Here is a 22,317-nt window from a genome sequence, read left to right on the forward strand (position 1 = left end):
GAACATAAAGGGTGATGGAGACAGGTGAGGTTTATGCGTTCAGGTAAGGAGTGGTGGGGCCCCGCTTGGCTTGGGGATGGAGATCAAATGGCTGAGACCAGTGAAGGGATCCTAAGAACTGGGGCAGGACCGTCCTCGAGAGCGAATCCGAGGGCTGCAAGAGTGGAGGGAAGAGCAGAAGAGAATGTGATGTCAGAGAAAGGGCGGTGATGTAAGAGCCCGGGCGGTGGGGCGGTGATGTCAGGACTGGTGCTGATGCTGGCGGCGCGGTGCATTGTGGGCAGCTCCCCTCTCTGCCGCTGCCGCCGCCGTCGCCCGAGGAGGATCCGGGCCGGGCCGGGCCGGGCCGGGATGGTCCGGGTCGGGAGGCCGCCGCCGCCACCGCCGGAGGGAGCGGGCCGCCCAGCGCCGCACTGAGCCGCCCCCGCCCCCGCCCCGCCCCGGCCCCCGGGGATGCGCCGCCCCAAGCCGCTGCCTCCGCCGCCGCAGCCGCAGCCGCAGCGGGCACAGAGCAGGTGAGGCGGGGCGGGGCCGGGCGGCGGGCTGGGCGGGGGTCGGGAGGGGGCTCCTTCTATGGACTCGTTGGGCCTCGGGCCTGGCTCACCTCCCAGAGCAGCCTTCTCCAGCGCCCCCTCCCTGCTGCCGTCTCCGCCCGAGCTGGGACGCTGGCCTACACAGCCTGGGCCGCGTCCGAGGCCTGGACCGGCTCCCTGCCCCCAGCACACATACCCACCCTCTCCCTCCTGCCCTCCAGGGGTTTTGCTCTTCGCTTCTCACATCTGTCCCTGTCCTCTGTCCCTATGGCTTTACTGTCCTGTCACCTCTGACAAGTCGTTCTCAGCTGCCTCCATAACCTCTCTCCTTTGCCCTCAGTCCTCCATTCCTCCCACTAGCCTTCTTACCAACTTCCTCACCCCTTTCCCTGTGCCCAGAAACTCCTCCTGTGGTCCTGTGACTTCCTCACCTGCCCTCATGATGTCTCACCTGTCTGTATGTTACCCCACCCCCTCCTCTGACCCTGTCACTCCTGGTCCCTTCCATTGCCCTCTGCTCCCTCCCACACATCTTTTCATCTGTTTGCATTACACCTCACTGGTCTCTCTTACCTCTCCTTACCTGGGCTCCCAGATTCCCACACATACCTGGCTCACACCTTGCATAGTTACACATCAACACCTCTATTCACATACCACGAGGAGCTCCCAACCACTTAGGTATTTCTCTCTCTCTCACACATACACACATCCATCATTGGCCCCACACTCTCAAACATGCACACTCTCTGACAGATGTTCATAAAATCCTCCTCCACAGCCATTTCTCACTACACACCCAGGCCTCCACACACCCAAAGGGGGCAGTAATGGGGCAGCCAAATTACTCATGTTCATTTCATCCCAACCCTAATCTGAGCTAAGTGTATCTTCTGAGGCAGAGAGTAGGAAGGATGGTGGATGTGGAGAGACAGGGAACTCTCATTTATACTCCTGCCTCCACTCTCCCTTTTCCCATCTCACTTGTTTCTTCTAGGCTTGCCCGTCTATAAAATGAGAGCAGGAGCCAACATTTTTCTCATCAACCTCACAGGGCTGGAAAGCTCACCAGAGGTCACCCTATTCAACTCCTTAAGGCTCCCTCCCTATTGGTTCAGTGGCTTCTCTTATCTTGTCCTCAACCTGTTTCCTCCACCTTTATTCCAGAGCCCCCCATCTCTCCCTCTGTCTTCATCCTGTCATTGCCCTCTCTGCCCTGCGAATTCCTGCCCCATATGCCACTAGGCAGGAGGCGGGCAGAGACCTATTTTATCCCCACATTTCTGATACTATGAAGTTGTGTGGATTGGAGGGCAGTCAGCTGAATCATTTAAAGAAACACAGAAAAAGAGTGTCTCTCCCCAGGAAGATCCCATCTCCACATGTCCTTCATGGCATACCATGACCTGTTAAAGGTTGTCTCCATGCCTTCACTAATCTGCACTGCCTCTATATCAGGACAACTAGACAGAGGGGCCCAGGAGAATGGTCCCATCCCAAGGAAAGAGAGGTTTATGGAGTTCTCACCCCATCCATAGATTCTTAGGCCCTTTCCTTCTCTCCACCCCCCAACCCCCATCCCAGCCTGAGTGACTTCCTTCCATCTGTGACTCGCCAGGGTCATTGTGAGGGGAGAGCAATATGCTTATAAAAAGTATAGAGGGTAAGAAGAGAAGAAAAAGATCTTGGTTCCATTCCTGTACCGGGTTGGCAGAGATCTCAAAAAGTGATCTCTTCTGGCCCCCTGCCTGCACACATGCACCTCACACAGGGAGACGCAAAATCACACATAAACACACACAGACACAGATGTACAGACATAGACACACACACATGCACACACACACGACACACAAAGATATATACACACTCACAGAGGGGTACACGCAGATACACATGCAGACACACACATGCACACACTTGCCTTTCCCTGGGTAACACTGGCTGGCTCTCCCAGTTGGGACACTCTCCCTGATATCCCTTCCTACCTGTCCCACCTATGCAACAAGAGCTATGTTCCTTCTTGGTTCCTGAGCAGACACAGACAGGTGTGGTGAGAGGCTGTCTCACCCCACGCCCACCCAGACCTGCTGCTCCCTGTCACTCCTGTTAGGTCGCTCCCCGTTCCCTGCTGTCCTCTACTCCTCCCAATTCAGTCTGACTCTCTCCAAGTGGCCATACAGCTGCTGTCCCTCTAAAATCCACATCTTGAGTCCATTGCCTTATGTTCACCTCCTCACTCCCATCCTTGCTTCTCAAGCCCAGGGCTGCGGCAGTGAACGCTCACCACTGAGCCTGGCGTGTGCCTCGCAGCAGCCGCATCCTCCTCACTCAGCACCATCCCCGAGGGGCTGTTGGGTATCTCCTCATTCTCTGATTATCACATCTCGCATGGGTGGTTAGCTCGCCTCTGTCACTCTGGGGTGCGTCTCCATGGGTCACCCCTTGGTCAGCAGTTCAACCCTTTCAATAAGCCTCAGATACATAGCTTCCCGGTCATTTTGTGGCACAAGGAACGTGTGGGTACTAGGGGGCCATAGATCAAGTCACTCAGACTGGTCCTTCTTGGCCTAGATCTCCGCAGTAAAGCATGGGTCCCACTCTGGTGTGCCCCTTGGTTAGCAAGTCTCCCCCACATTAGCTAGCATGTGTCTCTTTGGGAAATGCTTTCCCACAGCTTGTTCACACATCATTTCCTCTGCTTTTTCAATCAACCGTGTGTTGCTGGTTTTCACATCTCCTGTGTGTAGTTTGTATCTGTCTCCCTTCCTGTAGAGAGTATTTGTCTTCTCTCTGACCTCCACTAGGGTGCTAACACAGTGCTTCCCCCAGTCACCCCTGAGCATCTACCCCGTGGGACCCCGAAGGCTGCCTACTAGAATGGCGCTCTCCATCATATCTGCAAGGTGGTCCTGGGTCCCTAACCAGCCCCCGCTCACAGCCCCTCCCCACTCCCCCAGGTAGATGGCCCCCCCAGGGCAGGCCCTGCGGACACCCCTCCCTCCGGCTGGCGGATGCAGTGCCTAGCGACTGCTCTTAAGGACGAAACCAACATGAGTGGGGGAGGGGAGCAGGCCGACATCCTGCCGGCCAACTACGTGGTCAAGGATCGCTGGAAGGTGGTGAGTGAGTGACACGCCGGGGCAGAGGCAGGGGCGGAGGGAGGAGAGGAGGACGGAACCTGGAGACTTGTTAAAACAGATGTCCTCAGAGCCCCTACCCTGAGAGGGAGGTGCCCCTTAGCTCATTTGCATGCTGCTTGCTGGTCATTAATTTTTGCCTACACTTGTGGACAATCGCTTTCCCCCAGTGCCCTCTCTACAGCCCCGCCCTCTCTCACCCCTTTCCCGGCTCGATCATGTTGGTCCGGCCCTGCCTGGAACAACTCCTGGTTGGATGTCGGAGGAGGAGCTGCAGAGCTCGGTGGGGGCAGGAGGGGAGGGTGGGGGAGGGGGGCTCTTTCTCTGCCGGACCTTGGAGAAGGGCAGTGAGTGAGCATGTGCCCCTCCGCTTCCGCAGAGGACAGAAAGGCTTGAGTTCGGGGAAAGAGCTCTTGCAGGCAGCTCCCACCGCATCCGCACTCCATCTTCTCCATCCACCCTCCTCCCCCTCACTGGTTCCTGCGGCAGGTGCAACACGCCGAGACTCCCTCTCCCAGCGTGCCTTGCTCCTCCAGCCCAAGACTTCAGGCTGCTCGGCCTGCTGGGAGTTGTAGTCCAAGTCGTCTCCGGGGGTTGGGTCTGGATGGGTGGGGGACACGTGAGGGTTGGGGGAAATGCAGTGTCTGAGGAGCAGGACCTACTGTAAATCAATCCCTGTCCCACCCACCCCTTTCCGTCCCATAAGAGCTCTCTGGTTGTCTCTCATCCTTGTAGGGGGATGGTGGGGTGAGCGTGTGAGCTGCGGGTCTGGACCAGAGTGGGGAGCCAGGAAGAAGAGAGGGAGAACAGCACAGGTCAGATCTACAGGGAGCCTCTCCGTGTATGTGAAAGAGGCTCATTTCCCCCGGGGTGCGGGATTGAGAGGCGAGTGGGGCCTTAGTGCAGGTGGGTCTCCATGGCAGCAACCACCCTGTTGTGCAGGACCCTTAGAGACCCAGGGATAGGGGCAGAGGTGGCAGGCTTGTCAGAGATGTCTTGGGGGGGAGGGGCTGGCGAGGCATAAGAGCTGAGGGAAGGGGCTGGCCACCTCCCAGAGGGGAACTTCCTGAGCGGGAGAGACATTGGGGGAGGAGGAGCCAGGGCAGTTATCAAAGGAATGAGGGTCTGGCAAAGTGAGAAGTGTTCCTCCGAGGTCCTCCTGGGTCCCCTGACATAAGAGCTTCTTGTGCTGGCAGATTGGAAACAGAAGGGCATTGGCACTTGAAGAGGTGAGAAAAAGTTGGTGTTCGCACACATACTGAGTTTGGGTTAGAATTTTTTGTGCTTTTTGAGAGAGGAAGTGGGAGGTGAGTGGGCAGAGAAATGGCAAGGGGGATTTGGGGAAAGGGGGCAAGCATGTCATCTTTGCCATCTGACCACCCCAGCCCCTGGAGGTTTAGAGAGGTGGGGTGCCAGATGCATCCCCTCAGCCACCTCCCTGTGAGGGATGGGACAGAGACATGAGGCAGAGCTCAGGAACCAAGAACAAGCTGCCATGGACGGGCTGTGGCCAGGAAAACAATGAGTGTCAGTGGCACTAGCTGGGGTATTTAAAAATAATATTTTATTCTTCTTCAGGCGCACTTCTCAGAATCAGAATAGCAAACAATAATCATAACAGAAACGTTCTTTCGTTTTGAGCACTTACTGCTGCCAGACACTTTGAAAAATGCCTTATATGCATTATCTCAACAACCAATGAGTAGATACTGTTATCCCCATTTCACAGGTGTGGAAACTGAGGCACAGAGATTAGCTAATTTCCCAAGTTCCCATGACTGTTAGGTGAAACCGGGTTTGTCTGCCTGCTGGGTCAAGCACTCAATTCCTTCTTTCCAAGAATTAGCCCATCCAAGAATCAGGATCGCAGAGCTGAGGGTTTTTGTGGCCAGTTCGAGTCCAACTCTCTCATTTTACAGACCAGGAAAAGTGGAGCCCCAGAGAACTTACGAAACTCACCTCAGGTCATCCAAGAAACCAGGCTTCCTTTTTTCTAAGTTAATGCTGGTCCTATTTATCTTCCAGTTGAGGGAGGGCCTTCATCAGGGGAGGGGGAAAAAATTGGGGAGGGGGGAAATAGGGTCTAAGGAAGGGAGTTTGCGAGAATATTCCTGTTACTGGGCTGTGGGCAGGGCTACATTATGACTTTCGTAGGCCCTGGGCACTTCTCCTCATGGGTCCCTTTCTGAATAATTAAGAACTAAAAATTGTATTTCATGACTGCATTGGTATAAAGAGGAATAAATTATATTATATATTAAAGTTTTCTTTTTGATCGAAAAGTTGATTTTTTTCTCCTTCTGATTTCAAAAGAAATGAAAACATTTTCATTGCCCTCTAAAAGTATTCTGGGCCTCCTCACGGTACCTGATGGATAAGTCTGTAGGGCCTAGGGAGGAGGGGTGTTGGGTGAGTGGGTGAGTGCAGATGCCCAGCTCCCCACCCCAGGGAGGTTCTGTAAAGGGTGGGTGGGGAGTAGGGGAGGAACTAAGGAAGGAAAAATAAGCTGTTTGGAAATGAAGGTGGTAGAGAAATACCCTCAGGCACCCTGGGAAATTGGGGAGTAGGTGTCAGAAATGTCTTGGCTGCTCCAAGCCCTCCTTACCGTCTCCAGCAAGGATTTTGGAGCCTAGCAGATCTGCACTTGAATCTCAGCACTGACAGGTTTAGTGTGATCAACTGTTCCCATAACATCGTGGCTCAGAGTGTGGGTTCTGCATCAGATTGCCTGGATTTGAACGACACCTGGCTTTGCTACTTCCTAGCCATGTGACTTGGGACAAGGTAGTTAACGCTCTGTGTCTTAGTTTTCTTTCTGTGCAAAATGGCAACTCCTATGACCTTCCTCACCTGTGTTGTCAGGAGCCTTTGGGGACGAGCTAAGATTATGTCTGAGTCGGGAGCACAGAACTGAGATGTAATCGTTGTGCCCCTCCCCCTTGCCCTTTCCTCATGCTCCCAGCAAACCATAAAGGAATCCAGAAGATACTGGAATCTCCCCTGAGTTTAAAGTTCCCCAGAGGAAGACATGCCATTGCTTCCATTGAGTCTGCATCTGTCCCCTCCTTCTTCCAAAATTCTTCTAGAAGTCTGACCTTAACTTTCATCTCAATTAGAGAGGCACTCTTGTGTCGCACTGTTCTTCCTGCTCCCTCTTCCCTGTCTCCTTCCTGGGCACAAAAGCCTCGAAGAGCCCATCCAGCCTTCCACCTCTCTTCTAAATCTTCTCTTCATCCTTCTCTTTCTTTCTAGAGTGGTTTCAATTGTAACCTGCTGGGTTCTCCCAGTCCTCAGCCCTGCCCTGCCCGCTCCCTCCCTTCACGCGCATATTTCAACCACCATTAAATGTTTACTGTGCTGAATAAATGCAAAGTGGAGGCTTGGAGATGCAGGAGGCTCAGAGTCCATTTATAGGCTGCCTGATCAGAGCAGCCTCCATCCAATCATTAGCAAGTCCAGCCGTGGCTGAGAGTTATGAGCCAACAGGATGCAAGTGAGGGCTCTGGAATATGCTCCGAGAGGCAGACCATCCATGACGGGTGGGCTCCCTGAGGAGGTGAGAATTGAGCTGCGCATCTCTCTTAAACCAAATGAGTCCCAACTTAGATCTCAGCACCTTCTCCCTGGCCCCCCATCATTGCCAGCAGCACCCCCACTCTCCAAGACCTCTGCACCTCTGACTTGACATGAATATGAATCTCTCCCATAACTCAGCTCTGCTCATCCCCCCTTGCCTGTCCTTCCTCCATCACAGTTCTTCCCTCTGCCTTTTCTCACTACGTGGCCTGGGATGCTGGAGGAGAAGGGCTAGAGGGTCAGATCCCCATTGCACTGCCCCTGGAAATAGGCAGGTTCTCTCCAAACCTCCATTCCCACCTGCTTCCACGGTGCACCTGCCCCAGAGAGAAGCCTCACCCTGGTCTTGGGCACGTGACCAGGAGCCTAGGAAGAGATATGAGCTTCAGCACTGGGCATGGGCAGTGAGGACCCTTTCCTGAGTCCCCTCCCTGAATACTCCCCCTGCCCCAGTATTCTCTTCCTCTGGTGACACCTTTCAGGATTCTGCCAACCCCAGGAAGGGCCAGCTTCCCTAGGGGATCCACCAGGGAAGAAATTGGTTTTCTTTCTGGATGGAGGTGACTCAATCTAAGCCAAGGATGCGGGGAACATGATATTTCTTCCAGAGAAGCAAAGATTCATGATAGCCCATTATCGCTTCAGCATCCTACGTAGCCTTGTCTCCATGTCTATATGGAGTTGCACGTCGCATACGCTTTCCCCCTGCCTACTCTGACATCTGGCTGTGTGTGTGTGTGTGTGTGTGTGTGTGTGTGTGTGTGTGTCTGTCCATCCAGGGGCTGAGCTATCTGTCTTCCGCACTAAGAGAGGAGGTGGGGGCACTGTTGGGTGGAGCCAGGAAGGGAGGCCCCCCCTCAGTGAAGGACATGACCCAGCAGTGGGTAGGATGAGGAGCTGCTCAGCCTGACCCCTGTGTCCCCCCATCTCTGTAGCTGAAAAAGATTGGGGGCGGGGGCTTTGGTGAAATCTACGAAGCCATGGACCTGCTGACCAGGGAGAATGTGGCCCTCAAGGTGGAGTCAGCCCAGCAGCCCAAGCAGGTCCTCAAGATGGAGGTGGCTGTGCTCAAAAAGCTACAAGGTGAGGGCCCAGGGCAGGAGAACGGGAGGGAAGAGGTGATGGAGCCAGGGGCTGAGGGGAAGGCGATGGGTCAAGAGATGGGACCAGAGTGTAAGAGTGACAATGGGGTTAAGGTCGGGGGAGGTGGTGGGTGAAGTGGTTGTGGGGCCAGGGTTGGGGGACCAGCAACCAGAGTACATCAGGAGCCCACCTTAGGATTGGAGGTAAGAGGAGTAGGAATTGGGAGACCTGTCTGTACCCCTCAGGGAAAGACCACGTGTGCAGGTTCATTGGCTGTGGCCGGAATGAGAAGTTTAACTATGTGGTAATGCAGCTCCAGGTGAGTCCCTGGGGCCCCCCACCTCCACTCTCCCCCAAGAGCTTCGGGTGTGACTCCTGGGGTGGGGAGTGTGGAAGGGAGACTGTGGCCCCAGGAGGCACAAGCCTTTGGGGATGAGGCTGGGCAGAGTGTCACAGGGTGGTGATTGGATGGCCGCTGAGCCGGGTTGCCCCTACGCCCACCCCCAGGGCCGGAACCTGGCCGACCTGCGCCGCAGCCAGCCCCGAGGCACCTTCACGCTGAGCACCACGCTGCGGCTGGGCAAGCAGATTCTGGAGTCCATTGAGGCCATCCACTCCGTGGGCTTCCTGCACCGTGACATCAAGCCGGTGAGGGCTGCCCCCACTCGGCCCTCGTCTCCAAAGCACACCCCACCCCCGCTCCCTCTCTGGGTCCGCTGGTTTCTTCTCCAGGATGGTGGGGAAGGCAGGGACAGCCTCCTCTACCTGTCCCCTCTCCTGCTTTCCATCCCGAGCCCCACCTCTGCCTCTCCCCTGCCTCCCAGGAGCACACAGCCCTGTCCGCCCCTTGGCCATACCCAGGCCCTCTCTCCGGGGTCTTTTCTTTCTCTCACTGCTGACTTAGCAAATCCTAGAACGTAGAAAGGTGAAGGGTTGGAGAAGGATGTGAGGATTGAGGGAAGGGGACCAGGGGCTAGGGCTTGGCAAGGAATTCCAAGTAGTTAATTTGGTGGCATCCTGGGTCTTAGCGCTAGAAAAAAAGTCTTATCTTAAAGGGTGAAAACTGAGGCCTAGAAAGATTGGTTGAGTGGCCCAAGATCACACAGCAAGAACAATGCAGGTCTCCTGCTGCCTTAGTGAGACTGAGCCACCCTGCCCTGCTGGGGAGTCCCAAGGATTTAGAGCCAGACAGACCTGGGGTCACCTGTCAGCTGAGTCATCAGTTGCTCTGTGATCTTGGAGAAGCCCCCTAAGCTCTTTGACCTTTATTTCCCTCATCTCTAAAATGAGAATAATCGCACCCGCCCCTCCCATGAAGTGCTAGGACCGGCTGCACGTGCGGGTGTTCTGCTCTTACGTGAGTGTACCTGCGTGGAGCGTCCCTCACCAGAGCTGTTTCTTGGTGCCCCTCAAGGAGGGCCAGGTGGGGTTGGAGCCCGCGGTTCACAGCTGCTGTCTTCCTGCAGTCAAACTTTGCCATGGGCAGGCTGCCGTCCACCTACAGGAAATGCTACATGCTGGACTTTGGGCTGGCCCGGCAGTACACCAACACCACGGGGGACGTCCGGCCCGTGAGTACCGCTGTGCACGCCCCCCGGCCCCCTGGCCCGCTCTCTGACCTGGGAACCCGTCGCCAACTTTTCCTATGGCTGCCTGATCATGCCCGGCCTGAGCTCAGGGCCAGCTACACCCAACCCCAGGCCCACCCTGGGCTCGTCCCCTCTCTCCCTTAGCCTGGGTTCTTGATGGATGCCACATCCACAGCCTGTGAGATCACAGATACGGCCCACTCGGGTTAAGGATGGAAGCAGGGGCAGGTGCAAGTTTAGGACTGGGGTTGGTGGGTCAGGTTTGTTCCTGACCGGGCCTGCGTAGGGGGCGGCGGCAGAGGGAGGCGGTCAGCGTTAAGACAGGTGGCGGGAGGCTTGGTAAGCAGGGTTGACATGAGGCCAAGGTCAGGGCCGCAGTGAGGTTCCCGGTGCTGTTCTCCCTCTGCAGCCTCGGAATGTGGCCGGGTTTCGAGGGACGGTTCGCTATGCCTCGGTCAACGCCCACAAGAACCGGGTGAGTAGCCGAGCCAGGACAGAGGGATGTGGGGGCAGTGAGGGCACAGGTCAGGGGGGGAAGATGCTGCTGAAGGAGAACACAGGACGGGCACCTCGGGAGGTGGGGAGAGAAATATGGGGCAGCATGAGCCCCGGAAGCTGCCACTCCAGACCCCAATGGGCAGAAGGCTCTGCCCTTGACTTCTCCTTCTTCCTTGTTTTGGGGAATCTCCTCCTCGCTGTTCCAACACACATCTCTGTGGGGTGAGAACATATACACAGAAGTTTTGACTCTGGGAGTCTATGTATGCTGGCGGGTCGCGGAGGTAGCCGTGGCTGCAGGGAGACCTCAGCTTTGTCCACAGGGACCGGGGTGCCCAGCCTCCCTGACTGGTGTCCCTCAGTGAAGGGTCAGATCCCTGCTCCCAGGGAAGGACCTGAGAGCTGGGGGTGACCCTCCCTCTTGCCCCCCCCAGGAGATGGGCCGCCATGATGACCTGTGGTCCCTCTTCTACATGCTGGTGGAGTTTGCCGTGGGCCAGCTGCCCTGGAGGAAGATCAAGGACAAGGTGAGCCCCATGCCGCTGCGTCTGAAGGAGTGGGAGTGGGGGTGCGTGGGGGCAGCTGGGACTCCATCTCCCGTGCCTCTTGCCCCCAGGAGCAGGTAGGGATGATCAAGGAGAAGTATGAGCACCGGATGCTGCTGAAGCACATGCCCTCTGAGTTCCACCTCTTCCTGGACCACATTGCCAACCTCGATTATTTCACCAAGCCCGATTACCAGGTGGGAGCCTGCCATCTGCCCGCACCCTGGACACCTCTCTGTGGGCGGCCGTCACCCGCAGAGCCCATCCTGCTGAGGCCCCTCGCCCGTGCCGGCTTGGCCCTGCCCATGTGCCCCTGGTCTTCCAACTGTATGAAACTGATTCGGTGCTCTTATAGACAGCAGGCAGAGCTAGGTTTATTAAGAGCGTACCCTGTTTTCAGTGCCTTTCATGCGTCAATTCATTTAAGCTTCAAAACACGCCTTTGGTGATAACTGCATGTCTCTTATGTTATTATTCTAGCACTTAACAATTTATTAAGCCACGTGCTTCAAGTTTTATACCCAAACGCTGCAGGGGGCCAAGTGGGGTGATTGTCCCCATGTCATAGATGAGGAAACTGAGGCCTGATGGCCGGCTTAGTAGCAGGGCGAGGCTCAGGCACATCTGACTCCAAGTCCAGTGCTCTTTCCAAGGTGCCATCCCCACACTCCTGTGGGACCCACTGACCCTGATCTGAGAATGGGAAAAACATCAGCAGTGTTCTGCCCGGGACTCACCATGTGCCACCGTAGGGGGCACAGTGTCCGGCACACACTGGACACTCAGTGAGGTGGGTCCTGCCGGCAGAGGGAACCTGCCCCGCAGGTCAGAAGTGCAATGGTCTGGGGGCTTCAGAGGGTACAGCTGCCCGCCACCTCCTGAGTCCAGAGCCCCAGTTGCTGGCAGGGATGCCTCACTCTGGCAGTAGAAGGCCATGCCCCCCCCTCCCCCCCAATCCTAGCTCAGCCTCCTGGTGTCCCCCAGACCATACAGCTGAGAGCACACCCTGTGCTGGCTGCTAGAGACACAGAGGTGGCAGGTAGGCGTGTGAACAGTTCCAGCCGGTGCACTGGGCCCAACCACAGGCGCTGTGTGGTGGGGGAATCAGGGAAGCCATCAGAAAGGAGAGGATGAGTGGGGAAGGCATTGCAGGCAGAGGAAGCTGCCTGTGCAGACGCATGACCCCAGGTGGTGGGTTTGGGAAACTACCATTGGTTCTGGGCTGCTGCTGATTCTGCTGAGATGGTGGAAATGGCAGCAGAGTCTGGGGACAGTAATCGGGGCACAGATCTCAGAGGGCTTGTGTCCAGCCAGTGGGGCATAAACCAAGATGATAATTTGCATGCTGATTTGCATATTGTGTGCATGTTTTCACTGAAAATCAATGTGCCCTTCTCCTTCCAATACCCCCTCTTGGCCCATCCCTGCCCTGGAAGGTCCCCACTCTTCTGCCTTCAATCCCAGTAACTGTCTCCTCCTCCTGCCTAGCCCCGGGGTCACCTCTCTGTCCTCCCCCATCCCCACCCCCTGCAGTTGATCATGTCGGTGTTTGAGAACAGCATGAAAGAGCGGGGCATCGCTGAGAACGAGGCCTTTGACTGGGAGAAGGCGGGCACGGACGCCCTCCTGTCCACCAGCACGTCCACCCCGCCCCAGCAGAACACCCGGCAGACAGCGGCCATGTTTGGGTGAGTCTCTGGAGGGGCAATGGACTGGTTGGGGGCCAGGTGACCCCTGCCTGGGGCTGTCACCTGAGAAGCCTGCCCTCTCCTCCTCTTCCTACCTGGGCACACCTGGCTGTCTTTCTTATTCTTGGTGCTCAACAGTGGGGTTCTCAAACCCCAGGAAGTTCTGCCACATCTGCACCCTCAACTTTGGCACAGAGTGGGGTCCTCATTTGGAACTCTTGACCTTACTGGGGAGCAGGGAGCCCTGAGTGAAACTGCCTGAGCCCCACCATTTGTTTCTCTGTGTTCATGTGCGTTCGTTTAGCGAACGCGTTTTGAGCCCTCCCACTAGGCCCTGTGGGGGCGCAGAGAAAAAGCATGCAGCCCCTGCCCTCCAAGCACTCTCAGTGGAGTGTAAGGTATTTGTAATCGATGGGTCAGCAATTGCAGAACCTTGGGACAAGCACGAAGACAGAGGTGGCCAGAGGGCTCCCTGCCCAACCCCAGGGGCAAACCAGGGAGAGACGTGGGCAGAGGCTTCAGGGACACGTTTGGGAAGGAGACTCCATAGGATTTGCCAGCACGTGATGGTGTCCAGTTCTGTAAAGACGTTGTTCAAGGAACTCTAAAGTGATTCTTCACTTTAGACCCATTCCTGGTCTAAAGGAAGCCAGCCAGTGAACTGCAGAGGAAATCTGGCAGGGCCTGGAAAGCAGTGGGGTCTCTTAAATAAATACAGCTCGGTGGTGCTGTGCCCACCTGGCACCCACATCTCCTCCCAGCCGTCTGCCAACCTGAGGATGGTGTTTGTGAGCCAAGGGTGGTGATGGGCTTAGGGTCACTCCCACCCCTGTCTGGGCCTTGCCTGTGCCCACTCCCATGGGTGGCAGTGATCTCCAGGGTCTGTGCTGGTAGCAGAGAGCACCCCTGCCAGCCTTGCCAATGACCCCCTCCTGGCCTCTCCAGGGTGGTCAACGTGACTCCTGTGCCTGGGGACCTGCTGAGGGAGAACACCGAGGACGTGCTGCAGGGCGAGCACCTCAGTGACCAGGAGAATGCACCCCCAATCCTGCCGGGGCGGCCCCCTGAGGGGCTGGGCCCCACCCCCCACCTTGCTTCCCATCCTGTGGGGCCTGAAGCTGAAGTCTGGGAGGAGACAGATGTCAACCGGAACAAACTCCGGATCAACATTGGCAAAGTAACGCCGCCAGGGAGAAGAGCACGGGTGGTCGTCCCAACCCACGGCCCCTCCCCACTCCTCCGGAGCACCCTCGCCCCAGCCACACACCTGCCCGCTTGCCCCGCCTCCATGGCCTTGCCCCATCTCAGAATGGCCAGCATCCATGGGGTCAACTTCCCTCTACCTCTTCCCTGAGAAAACCACCTGACCCACAGCTGTCTTGTGAGCCCCAGCTCACTGAACTCTCCTCTCCTGCAGACCCCCTGTGTGGTGGAAGAGGAGCAGAGCCGAGGTGTGGGGGTCCCCAGCTCCCCCGTGCGTGCCCCCCCAGACTCACCGACAACCCCAGTCCGTTCTCTGCGCTACCGGAGGGTCAACAGCCCTGAGTCAGAGAGGCTCTCCACTGCAGATGGGCGGGTGGAACTGCATGAGAGGAGGTGGGTCTGGGGCCAGGGGGTGGTCAGGGGCCCCGCGGTCCCCTCCATCCCCTCCGTCTTCACATGGCTGGTGGAGGAAAGGTCAGATGCGAGGCAGAGGTAGGGGGACCCTGGGAGAGTCAAGAGGGTTGTATTTGGCCTGGTGTCAGACTCAGTTAGTGACAGAGCCCAGATTGGGGATGGGGCGTGCAGAGGTCCCAGCTCATGCCACAAAGGGATAGGCTGGGTCCCCAGGCCCAGGAAGAGGAGAAGGGTGATTGGTAGGTGGGTGTGCTTCCAAAACCTCTTTCCCTAGAGGTTCATTACAAATACCTCAGAGGCTCTCTTCAGCTTTGGGGGAAGGGCTTGGGAGAAGCGTTTAAGCAGTGCTCAGGTTGAGTTGGGGATAGACCAAGTTTGGGGGTTAGGTCTCAGGGATCTGAATGTGAGGGAGGGGACCTGGTTTGTGGGAGGGAGAATTGGAGAGTTTAGAGTTAAGGTGAGTTCTGGTGGGTGGAAAAACCTCAAGTGGAGAGAGATGTCCCTACCCTCGCTGACTCTGGGTGGGGCTTTACGCCACAGCAGAGCAGGGCTGAGACCATTTCTGCACCAGGAGAAGGATCTCTTCCCCAGGCCCAGCTCTGCGGGAGGGGTCCTTTCCACACCCTCATGAAGGGCCTCTTCATGCCCCACCTCGGCCACAGCCCCTCACTGGATTCTGCCCCAAACTGCACTCCACCTCTGGAATGGGGCACAGTGCTCCTTTGGGGTGTGGAGATGCCCAAGACAGGGGAGCCCTATTGCCAGTCCCTGTGGTGACCCTAGGACCCTGTCCTCAGGGAGCCTAGAGCCCCTCCTCCCCTTACACTCACACTCACACACACACACACACACACACACACACTCACACACACACTCACATAGGTTGGCCTACATTTTCATCCATGGTAGCCTGTAGGGTTCTGGAAATGGAGAGAAATGAGGAAGGGATATGAGTGCAGAAGAGAGGTGAGAAATGCCCGAATAAAGACAATCCTGCAGAGCAAATTACTTTGGCTCAGAGTGAAGCCGTGTTTCAGGGATGGTGGGGAAAGGAGGGGGCCTAGGAGAGATTTTTCTGGAAGGGAAGTTTCAGGATCTGATTTGCAGGGCAGAAGAGTTGGGTGGGCTCTGGGGCGCTGGGGCGCAGGAGAAAATAAGAAGCAGATAGGACTTAGATATTCCCCCTCCGACCCCCTCATCAGTTCCCACTCCCCACCTCACCCCTGATCTTTAGCTCCTTTGGCACCCGCTCTCTCTTTTCTGTTCATCAAAGCAATCCAAGCTCTCAGGAAAGGAAGTAACATCAGGCATGTACATGGGAATATAAATGTCAGACCCTGCCTGACCTCCCTCAGGGCTGTTTTTATTTTAAGCCTTATTGACAGATCAATAAAAAGATTGTGTAGAGTCAGAGCTGGCAGGTCCCATATAAGCCGGGGCAGCAGTATGTTGAAAAAGCCCCACAGGTGGCTCCCATCTGCACCCCTCCCTCTCACAGGCTCCATGCTGGGGGGAGAATGAGAGTCAGCCCCCTGCACGTAGCCCGAGTGTGAGGATGTACAGCCCCCAGAGGAGCCAAGCCTTCGTGGTTCTCTGCGGGCACCCTGGCATCTGGGAGAGGACCATTCTCCCTGGTGTAGCAGCCTCCCTTCCATACACCCTGTCATACAACCAGCAATACCCTCATGTTGGGGCCGGTATACCCCCGGTTGAGAACCTCTGGAAGTAACGTGAGATCCACAGCACAGTTTAAGATAACAACAAAAGAGATGTCCCAAGGCAAGGTCAGTGCCCCAGAGGTGAACAGTCAGAGGCGACCCAGTCCCAGACTCCTGGGGAGGCAGCTATGTAAACATACGTGTGCTCTGTGCTGTAATGACAGCGGACAGAGCCCTGGGAAAGCAAACTAACCCCATACAGGATGGAAGGGCTCCCTACAGGACGTGACATCTGAGCTGGGGTGGAAGGATAGGCCGAGTGGAGGGAACGGCTCGCTCAAAGGCACAGAGGTGTGAGCGCGTGGGCAATTTGGGAGAAGGGTGTGAATCTGAGATGGGTCTGGCTAGGAGAATGGGGGAACTGGACCTTAGTCTGGCAATCAAGGACCATGAGTGTCAAACTAAGGAATGTGCACTTTGCCCTCGGGGCTAGTGGCCATTGGAGCTTGTTGGCAGTGGTGAAACCAGCTAGGCAGGCCTGGAGGGTGATGGTAAAAGAGGCTAGAAAAGCCATCTGCAAACTCACGGGCCCGGCGGGTGTTTGCCCTGGATGCAGCAGGAGACAGCTCCTGAGCACTGGACAGGCGACCAGAAAATTGGCTTTCGGATGATTCCATTTCCCTGGGGTAGTCTGCAAGGGAGTGTTTCTTGGGCACAGGAATCAGATTTTATTTCCTGCATGTTTATCTTCCTGTAACACAGTAAGTGTTCACAAGATGTGTTGAATGAATGAGATCTTTACAGGCAGTGGGGGTGGAGGGTGAGAATCCAGGAGGTGACTGGGCCTGGCCCAGGGTGGGAGAGGTGCCATGGTCAGGAGGGTCCAGGTGCCATGGTCCACCCTGCCACCTGTGAGTATGTGTGGTCCTTGGGGCCCAGAGAGGCCGGGCTCTGAGCCTCACCTGGGGTGGCTTTGCAGGTCACGAATGGATCTGCCGGGCTCCCCCTCGCGCCAGGCCTGCTCTTCACAGCCGGCCCAGATGCTGTCAGTGGACACGGGCCAGGCTGACCGGCAGGCCAGCGGCCGCATGGACGTGTCAGCCTCCGTGGAGCAGGAGGCCCTGAGCAATGCCTTCCGCTCGGTGCCGCTGGCCGAGGAGGAGGACTTTGACAGCAAGGAGTGGGTCATCATTGACAAGGAGACAGAGCTCAAGGACTTCCCCCCGGGCGCGGAGCCCAGCACATCGGGCACCACGGACGAGGAGCCTGAGGAGCTGCGGCCGCTGCCCGAGGAGGGCGAAGAGCGTCGGCGGCCAGGGCCCGAGCCCACCGTGCGGCCCCGGGGACGCAGCATGCAGACACTGGCTGAGGAGGACCCACGGCAGGCACCATCCCAACCCCTGCAACCCCAGCTGAGCCAGGCGGATGGCCGGTCAGAGACATCACAGCCCCCCACGCCCGGCAGCCCTTCCCACTCGCCCCAGCACTCGGGACCCCGCCCTCGACGGAGAGAGTCCGACCCCACCGGCCCGCAGAGACAGGTAAGGTTGGGCTTGCATCCCACACCCCACCCCTGGACACCCACAGTCTCGTCATGGGAGCATCGAGCGCTCCTCGCGTGTTGCATGGGGACGACCGACCAGCAATAAAGTTGCAGGCTGTAATGAAGGTAGATAGTTTTAAGGGTCTGAAATTATGCTTCGGGGGCAGGCAAGGCTCCCCAGAACTCCGAGTTCTGAGTTGAGTCTTGCGTTACGGGCAGTGTCCGCCAGGTAACAGAGCAGGAGTAAGGCCTCCCAGGCCAAGGGAACAGCATGTGCAAAGGCCTGGAGGTGGCACTCAGAAAGCGCGGTGCCAATTAATTGCACGTTGAAGCAGATGAGGCTGCGAGGTAGGTCCCAGGGCCCTGGCCTGGAGGCCCTTGGGATCGATTCTGAAGACTTAGTGAGCCATCGAAGTCTTTTAAACAGGGGTGCGACATGATTACATTGGTACTTTTGAATGGTCCCTCTGGCTGCTGTGTGGAAAGTGGACTGGAGGGGCACAAAACTCTGAATAGGACGGCCACATGGCAGGAGCCAGCAGGAGAGGGCCCTGGTGGCTTGGACCAGGGTAGGGGCTCTGGCCGTGGGGCAAGGCGATGGAGCCAAGAGGTGTTGGGGAGAGGACTGAGGGGGCTGTGATGGAGCAGAGGGGGTCTCGGCTGATGCCCAGCGTTCTGGGTGGATGGCAGTGCTGTCACTGAGTGGTTTGAAGGGAACACGGATTCACATTTGGACCCGATGACCTCATGGTACCTGTGGCATGTCTCCGTGGAAGCCTCAGAGCTCAGGAGAGATATCAGCTAGAGATACGGATTTGAGGTTCTTGGAAACCACCGGACTGGGTTTTGTCATCCAAGAGGAGTGTAAGGGGGGGAGAACCAAGGGTGAAGGCAGAGCCAGGAAACACTCACCTCTGGGGGGGGGGGTATGAGAGGAAAAGAAGCCCTTGAGAAAGACTCAAAAAGAGGGGTCAGACCATGGGAGGAACCCCCAGGGAGAGGGGTCCTGGAAACCAGGGCAGGGGTGGCTGACGCAGGTGAGGGCAGCAGGGAGGGGCAGGGGCGTTTCCTGTGGTTGGGGCTCCGCCCTGAGAGCCAGGATGGACGGACAGTGATGGGGAGCAACGGAGCCAAGGCAGGAGGGACCCTAGACTGGGCACAGGGTGGACATGTTGGGAGCCCTGCGAGGACCTGGTCAGGCTGCAGTGGCACCTTTTCATATGGAGGGGGGACTGAGGGACAAGGCTGGAAGAGCAGGGGTGGGGGCATGCCAGATGGTGGCTGAATCGTGAATGCTGGGCTGAGGGTCATGGTATTTTGATTACTTTCTTCCGGCAAGGACGGGGTGTCAGGATGGGCAGAAGGCCTGGCCTGGCTTCTCTGTGTGGGAGAGGCTGACCTCCGATCCAGGAAGTGGCGCCAACTTTACCCTGGGTGCTGCATAAGTCCCATGTTCCCTCAGAGGGGCTAGGGAGAAGAGCCAAGGAGGTGATGCTGGAGGGCTCAGGGCTGTGCCGCCTTCTGCTTCATTGTGTCACCTGGAGACGGGCACCTGGATTGTCTGGGAGATGCGCAGGTGCAGGGCCGGGGCCAGTTCTTCTGTGCGCTCAGATCAGGAGGCCTGACCTGGAGTCTGAGAGAAGCTCCAGGTAGGGCTGTGTTCAGGCTTGGAAGAGAGGACCTCTGAGTCGAGAGCCTGAGGAGTGTGTATTCTGGCCTTGCCCTGGACTCTGGAAAATTGGGTGTTCAGAAAGGGGGTACCATGAGCCCCCAGCCCGAGCTGGAGGCTCAGCTGGGCCAGGGTGCGGGTTAGCATGACCTTTGCTGACCTGAACGTTATTTCCCCAGGACTAGCACTGGGTAAGCAGTAGAAGATGTGTTTGGAGCTCCCTCGTTCTCCTCCCTCCCTCCCTCCCTCCCTCCTTCCCTCCCTCCCTCCCTCCCTCCCTTCCTTCCTTCCTTCCTTCCTTCCTTTAACACTTAGTCATTCCACACTTAGTATCTACTTTATGCTGGGTACCCAAGGTGTCAAAGATAATATGCACAATAGGTTGTGCCCACAGGAAGCACAGTCTAGGAGGGAAGGCAGACAGTGGTGGTGTGGGGTAGAGAGAAAGCCCAGCATTCAAGTAGGGACACCTAGGTTCCAGCCCTGGGCTCTGCCCGTCCCTTCCTCGTGGCTGTACACCATTTGGGGCTTCGAGTGAGGGACCTGAGCTGTCTGGGGGGTTTATCTCACCTTCAGAGTCCCACCAGTATCCTGGGGGTCACCCTCACATTGGGGGATTCTGGCCAAGGGGCTGAGGGGGAGAGATCTGGGGAACGGACACAGGCCTATTGTACAGTCAGACAGTCTTAGGCTCAGTTTCTGCTCCTGACACGGGCAGGCGCTGCCCATCTCGATGACTTGCGTGTTTCTGGAGGGGGCGTTAGGTGATTGTGGCCTTGGTTTCCCCACAGTGTACGTTAGTGATGTTGGTTAGCATTCTCCAACCGTGTGTGTGCGTTTCTGTGTCAGCTTAGCTCAAGAGTACACATCGGCGTGTGGGTGTGTCCATATGTGTTGCCCACGCATGAGAGGGCACACGTCAGTGCATCTGTGTAGAGTAGCTAGTGGGTCTGCAAGTGTGTAGAGAACCACAGAAGCCGGGAATGTCAAAGCTGGAAGGAGAATAACAATCACAGTAGTAATTCTAATGACAATAACAGTGGTTGGCACTGCTCTCAGCACTTTCACATTCTGCATGTGGGTTCCCGACAACAATGCTGTGAATGGCAACCCCATTTAAAAGGTAAGGAAACAGAGGCTCAAAGGAGCCACCCCCTAGTAAATGGTAGAACCAGGGTTTGAATCCAGCCAGCTGGCTTCAGGGTCATGCTCGGGGCCACTCAGTCTGAGGCCCATGCGTTTAGGAGAGGAGCAAACACAGGCCAGAGAGAACAGTTGGCTCGCGCGGGGTCAGAGGGGTGTGCGTGTGTGTGTGTGTGTGTGTTGCACGCATGTGCAGCTGCTGGCTGGGCCGTCAGCACGTGTGCCTGTGAGTACGTCACTGTGCGTGGTGGCCTCTTTGTGTGTCTGTGTGTGAGCACACAGGGCGTGACCTGTTTAGGTGAGTATTTCAGTATAGCAGGGTGGAGCAGAGACCTTCCTTCATCCAGGGCGCAGGGTGAGGGAAAAATAGATGGCCATGTTTTTTCCTTCTTTCGTTGGCCTGGAAGGAGTCCTGAGCCCATCTGTGTGGGAACTCCCCAACCTGGCAGTACACTGGAATCGCAGTTCGTGGAACTGCCTCCCCACCCCACACACCCCTCCCCACCCTAAGAGATTAATTGGCTCAGGGAGAGCAGGAAATCTCTATAGGGACTCCCCACTCTGATACCTTTCTGCAAAGAATCCCTCCTAGATCTAGCTCAGGCTGCTCAGTGTTTGACGTGCAAACTTCCTCATAACAACAATACTTAGATATGAGCACCTGCAACCCTGTCACCTACCCCTGTAGGAGGCAGGGATGAGGTGACTGAGGACCCAGGAAGAAGCTTAGAACCAGGCACGCCATGATACTTTAAATCTTTACACACACCTTGCGTTACTCTGTAAGGAATTTAAGCTGCAACTTGGAAATGGCTGGGAAAGCTAGGGCAGAGGGGGGAGCAGCAGACAGTGTGTGATTTGGGGGCTGGGTGTTTTCCAGCTCATCTCTGGCAGATAACACAGCAGGTCAGCATTCCCTCAGCACATGGACGTTTGCTGGCTGCCACTCAGACATTTCCCTGCCACGTGCCGGGCACTGTACTAGGGGTTAGGGGACAACGCTAAATAAAGCTTCCCAGTCCAGCCCTTTCGGAGCTCTCCGTCAAGAGGGGCAGGGCGGGGATGCAGAGTGTAGACACATTGGTTCATGTAGGCATATTGGGCCATAGGGGAGAGAACAGAGAAGTCTTCTCTGCTGGGAACAAGGAGCCTTTTCGGGAAGCTGGGCTGATCTCACACGGCTGATAGTTCAGCTGGGCTTTGGGGTCCAGTAGGTGTCCCCAGGTGGCAACCGGCCTGAAGGGGCAGAAGTACGTTGGGATTAAGTCCCCCTGGCAGCTGACCAAACTCCGACTGTGGTGTTAACCTTGAGCCACCCACGTGCCGTGAGGGAATGTGAACAACTGTGGCTGCCTCTGCGCCTTGGTATCTCCGGGTGGGCCTTACACTTCAGCATGGACGGGACCAGCTCAAGGATCCTAGACTTGGCCAAAAAGAAGCTGAAAGGGAAAGCAGGGTGAGAGCAGACAATCCCATCAGAATATTCTTTCTCCTTCCCTCTCTGCCGGAGGCTCCATGTCAGGTCCCTGTGTCCCCATTTGACATCCGCAAGGGGACACTGGCGTGCCCGGCCCCTCCTCCTTCAGCCCCCCAGCAGCTGGCCCAGTCAGTGCTCACTGCCCCACCAAAAGCTATTTAAAACTGGCCTTAGTCCCAGGAAGAGCTAGGGGTCAGGACAGGAAGGGCCTGGACACCCACACCACCATTTCCATCCTCACATGCCTGCGACACTCAGTCCCATTTTCTCTTCTCCCTCTGAGGGCACAAGTCAGGATGCTCCCTGATGGCAGGGAATTGGCCAAGCCCCTGCCAAGGCTGCCTGTGGCTCAGCCATGGAGAGGACAGGGGAAAAGCCACTTTGGAGAAATGTTTTCTGTTCGCCCCACCTACTGCCAGCCCTCATTCCCAACAGTGATTTAAAGGGTAATAAAGCAGCTCACACGACAGCATTTACTCCATGGCAGGCGCTGTTCTAAGTGCTCTGCGTATTATAACAACCTTGGGACAACCCAGTGAGTTGGGAGCCACTGTTACC

At 56.6% G+C, this 22,317-nt stretch overlaps 1 protein-coding gene across 3 annotated transcripts in view; it reads left to right on the forward strand.

Moving 5' to 3' along the window:
• Positions 1-267: 267 nt before the first annotated feature.
• TTBK1 (tau tubulin kinase 1) overlaps positions 268-22,317 on the forward strand; it is a 41,075-nt gene continuing 19,025 nt past the window's right edge. Inside the window, exons 1-13 of one of the 3 annotated variants that reach the window (XM_074332972.1) lie at positions 268-515; positions 3,494-3,655; positions 8,185-8,332; positions 8,578-8,651; positions 8,840-8,980; positions 9,799-9,903; positions 10,331-10,396; positions 10,854-10,946; positions 11,036-11,161; positions 12,498-12,652; positions 13,598-13,829; positions 14,070-14,248; positions 16,907-17,468. In XM_074332972.1, coding sequence (XP_074189073.1) covers positions 3,548-3,655; positions 8,185-8,332; positions 8,578-8,651; positions 8,840-8,980; positions 9,799-9,903; positions 10,331-10,396; positions 10,854-10,946; positions 11,036-11,161; positions 12,498-12,652; positions 13,598-13,829; positions 14,070-14,248; positions 16,907-17,468 — 1,989 coding nt within the window. In that variant the 5' untranslated portion in view covers positions 268-515; positions 3,494-3,547. The remainder of the gene's footprint in view (positions 516-3,493; positions 3,656-8,184; positions 8,333-8,577; positions 8,652-8,839; positions 8,981-9,798; positions 9,904-10,330; positions 10,397-10,853; positions 10,947-11,035; positions 11,162-12,497; positions 12,653-13,597; positions 13,830-14,069; positions 14,249-16,906; positions 17,469-22,317) is intronic. The other 2 variants (XM_074332973.1, XM_074332974.1) reach the window with 2 other exon arrangements.

Source organism: Rhinolophus sinicus, linkage group LG05, assembly GCF_036562045.2.
Source record: "Rhinolophus sinicus isolate RSC01 linkage group LG05, ASM3656204v1, whole genome shotgun sequence".
Lineage (NCBI taxonomy): Eukaryota > Metazoa > Chordata > Mammalia > Chiroptera > Rhinolophidae > Rhinolophus > Rhinolophus sinicus.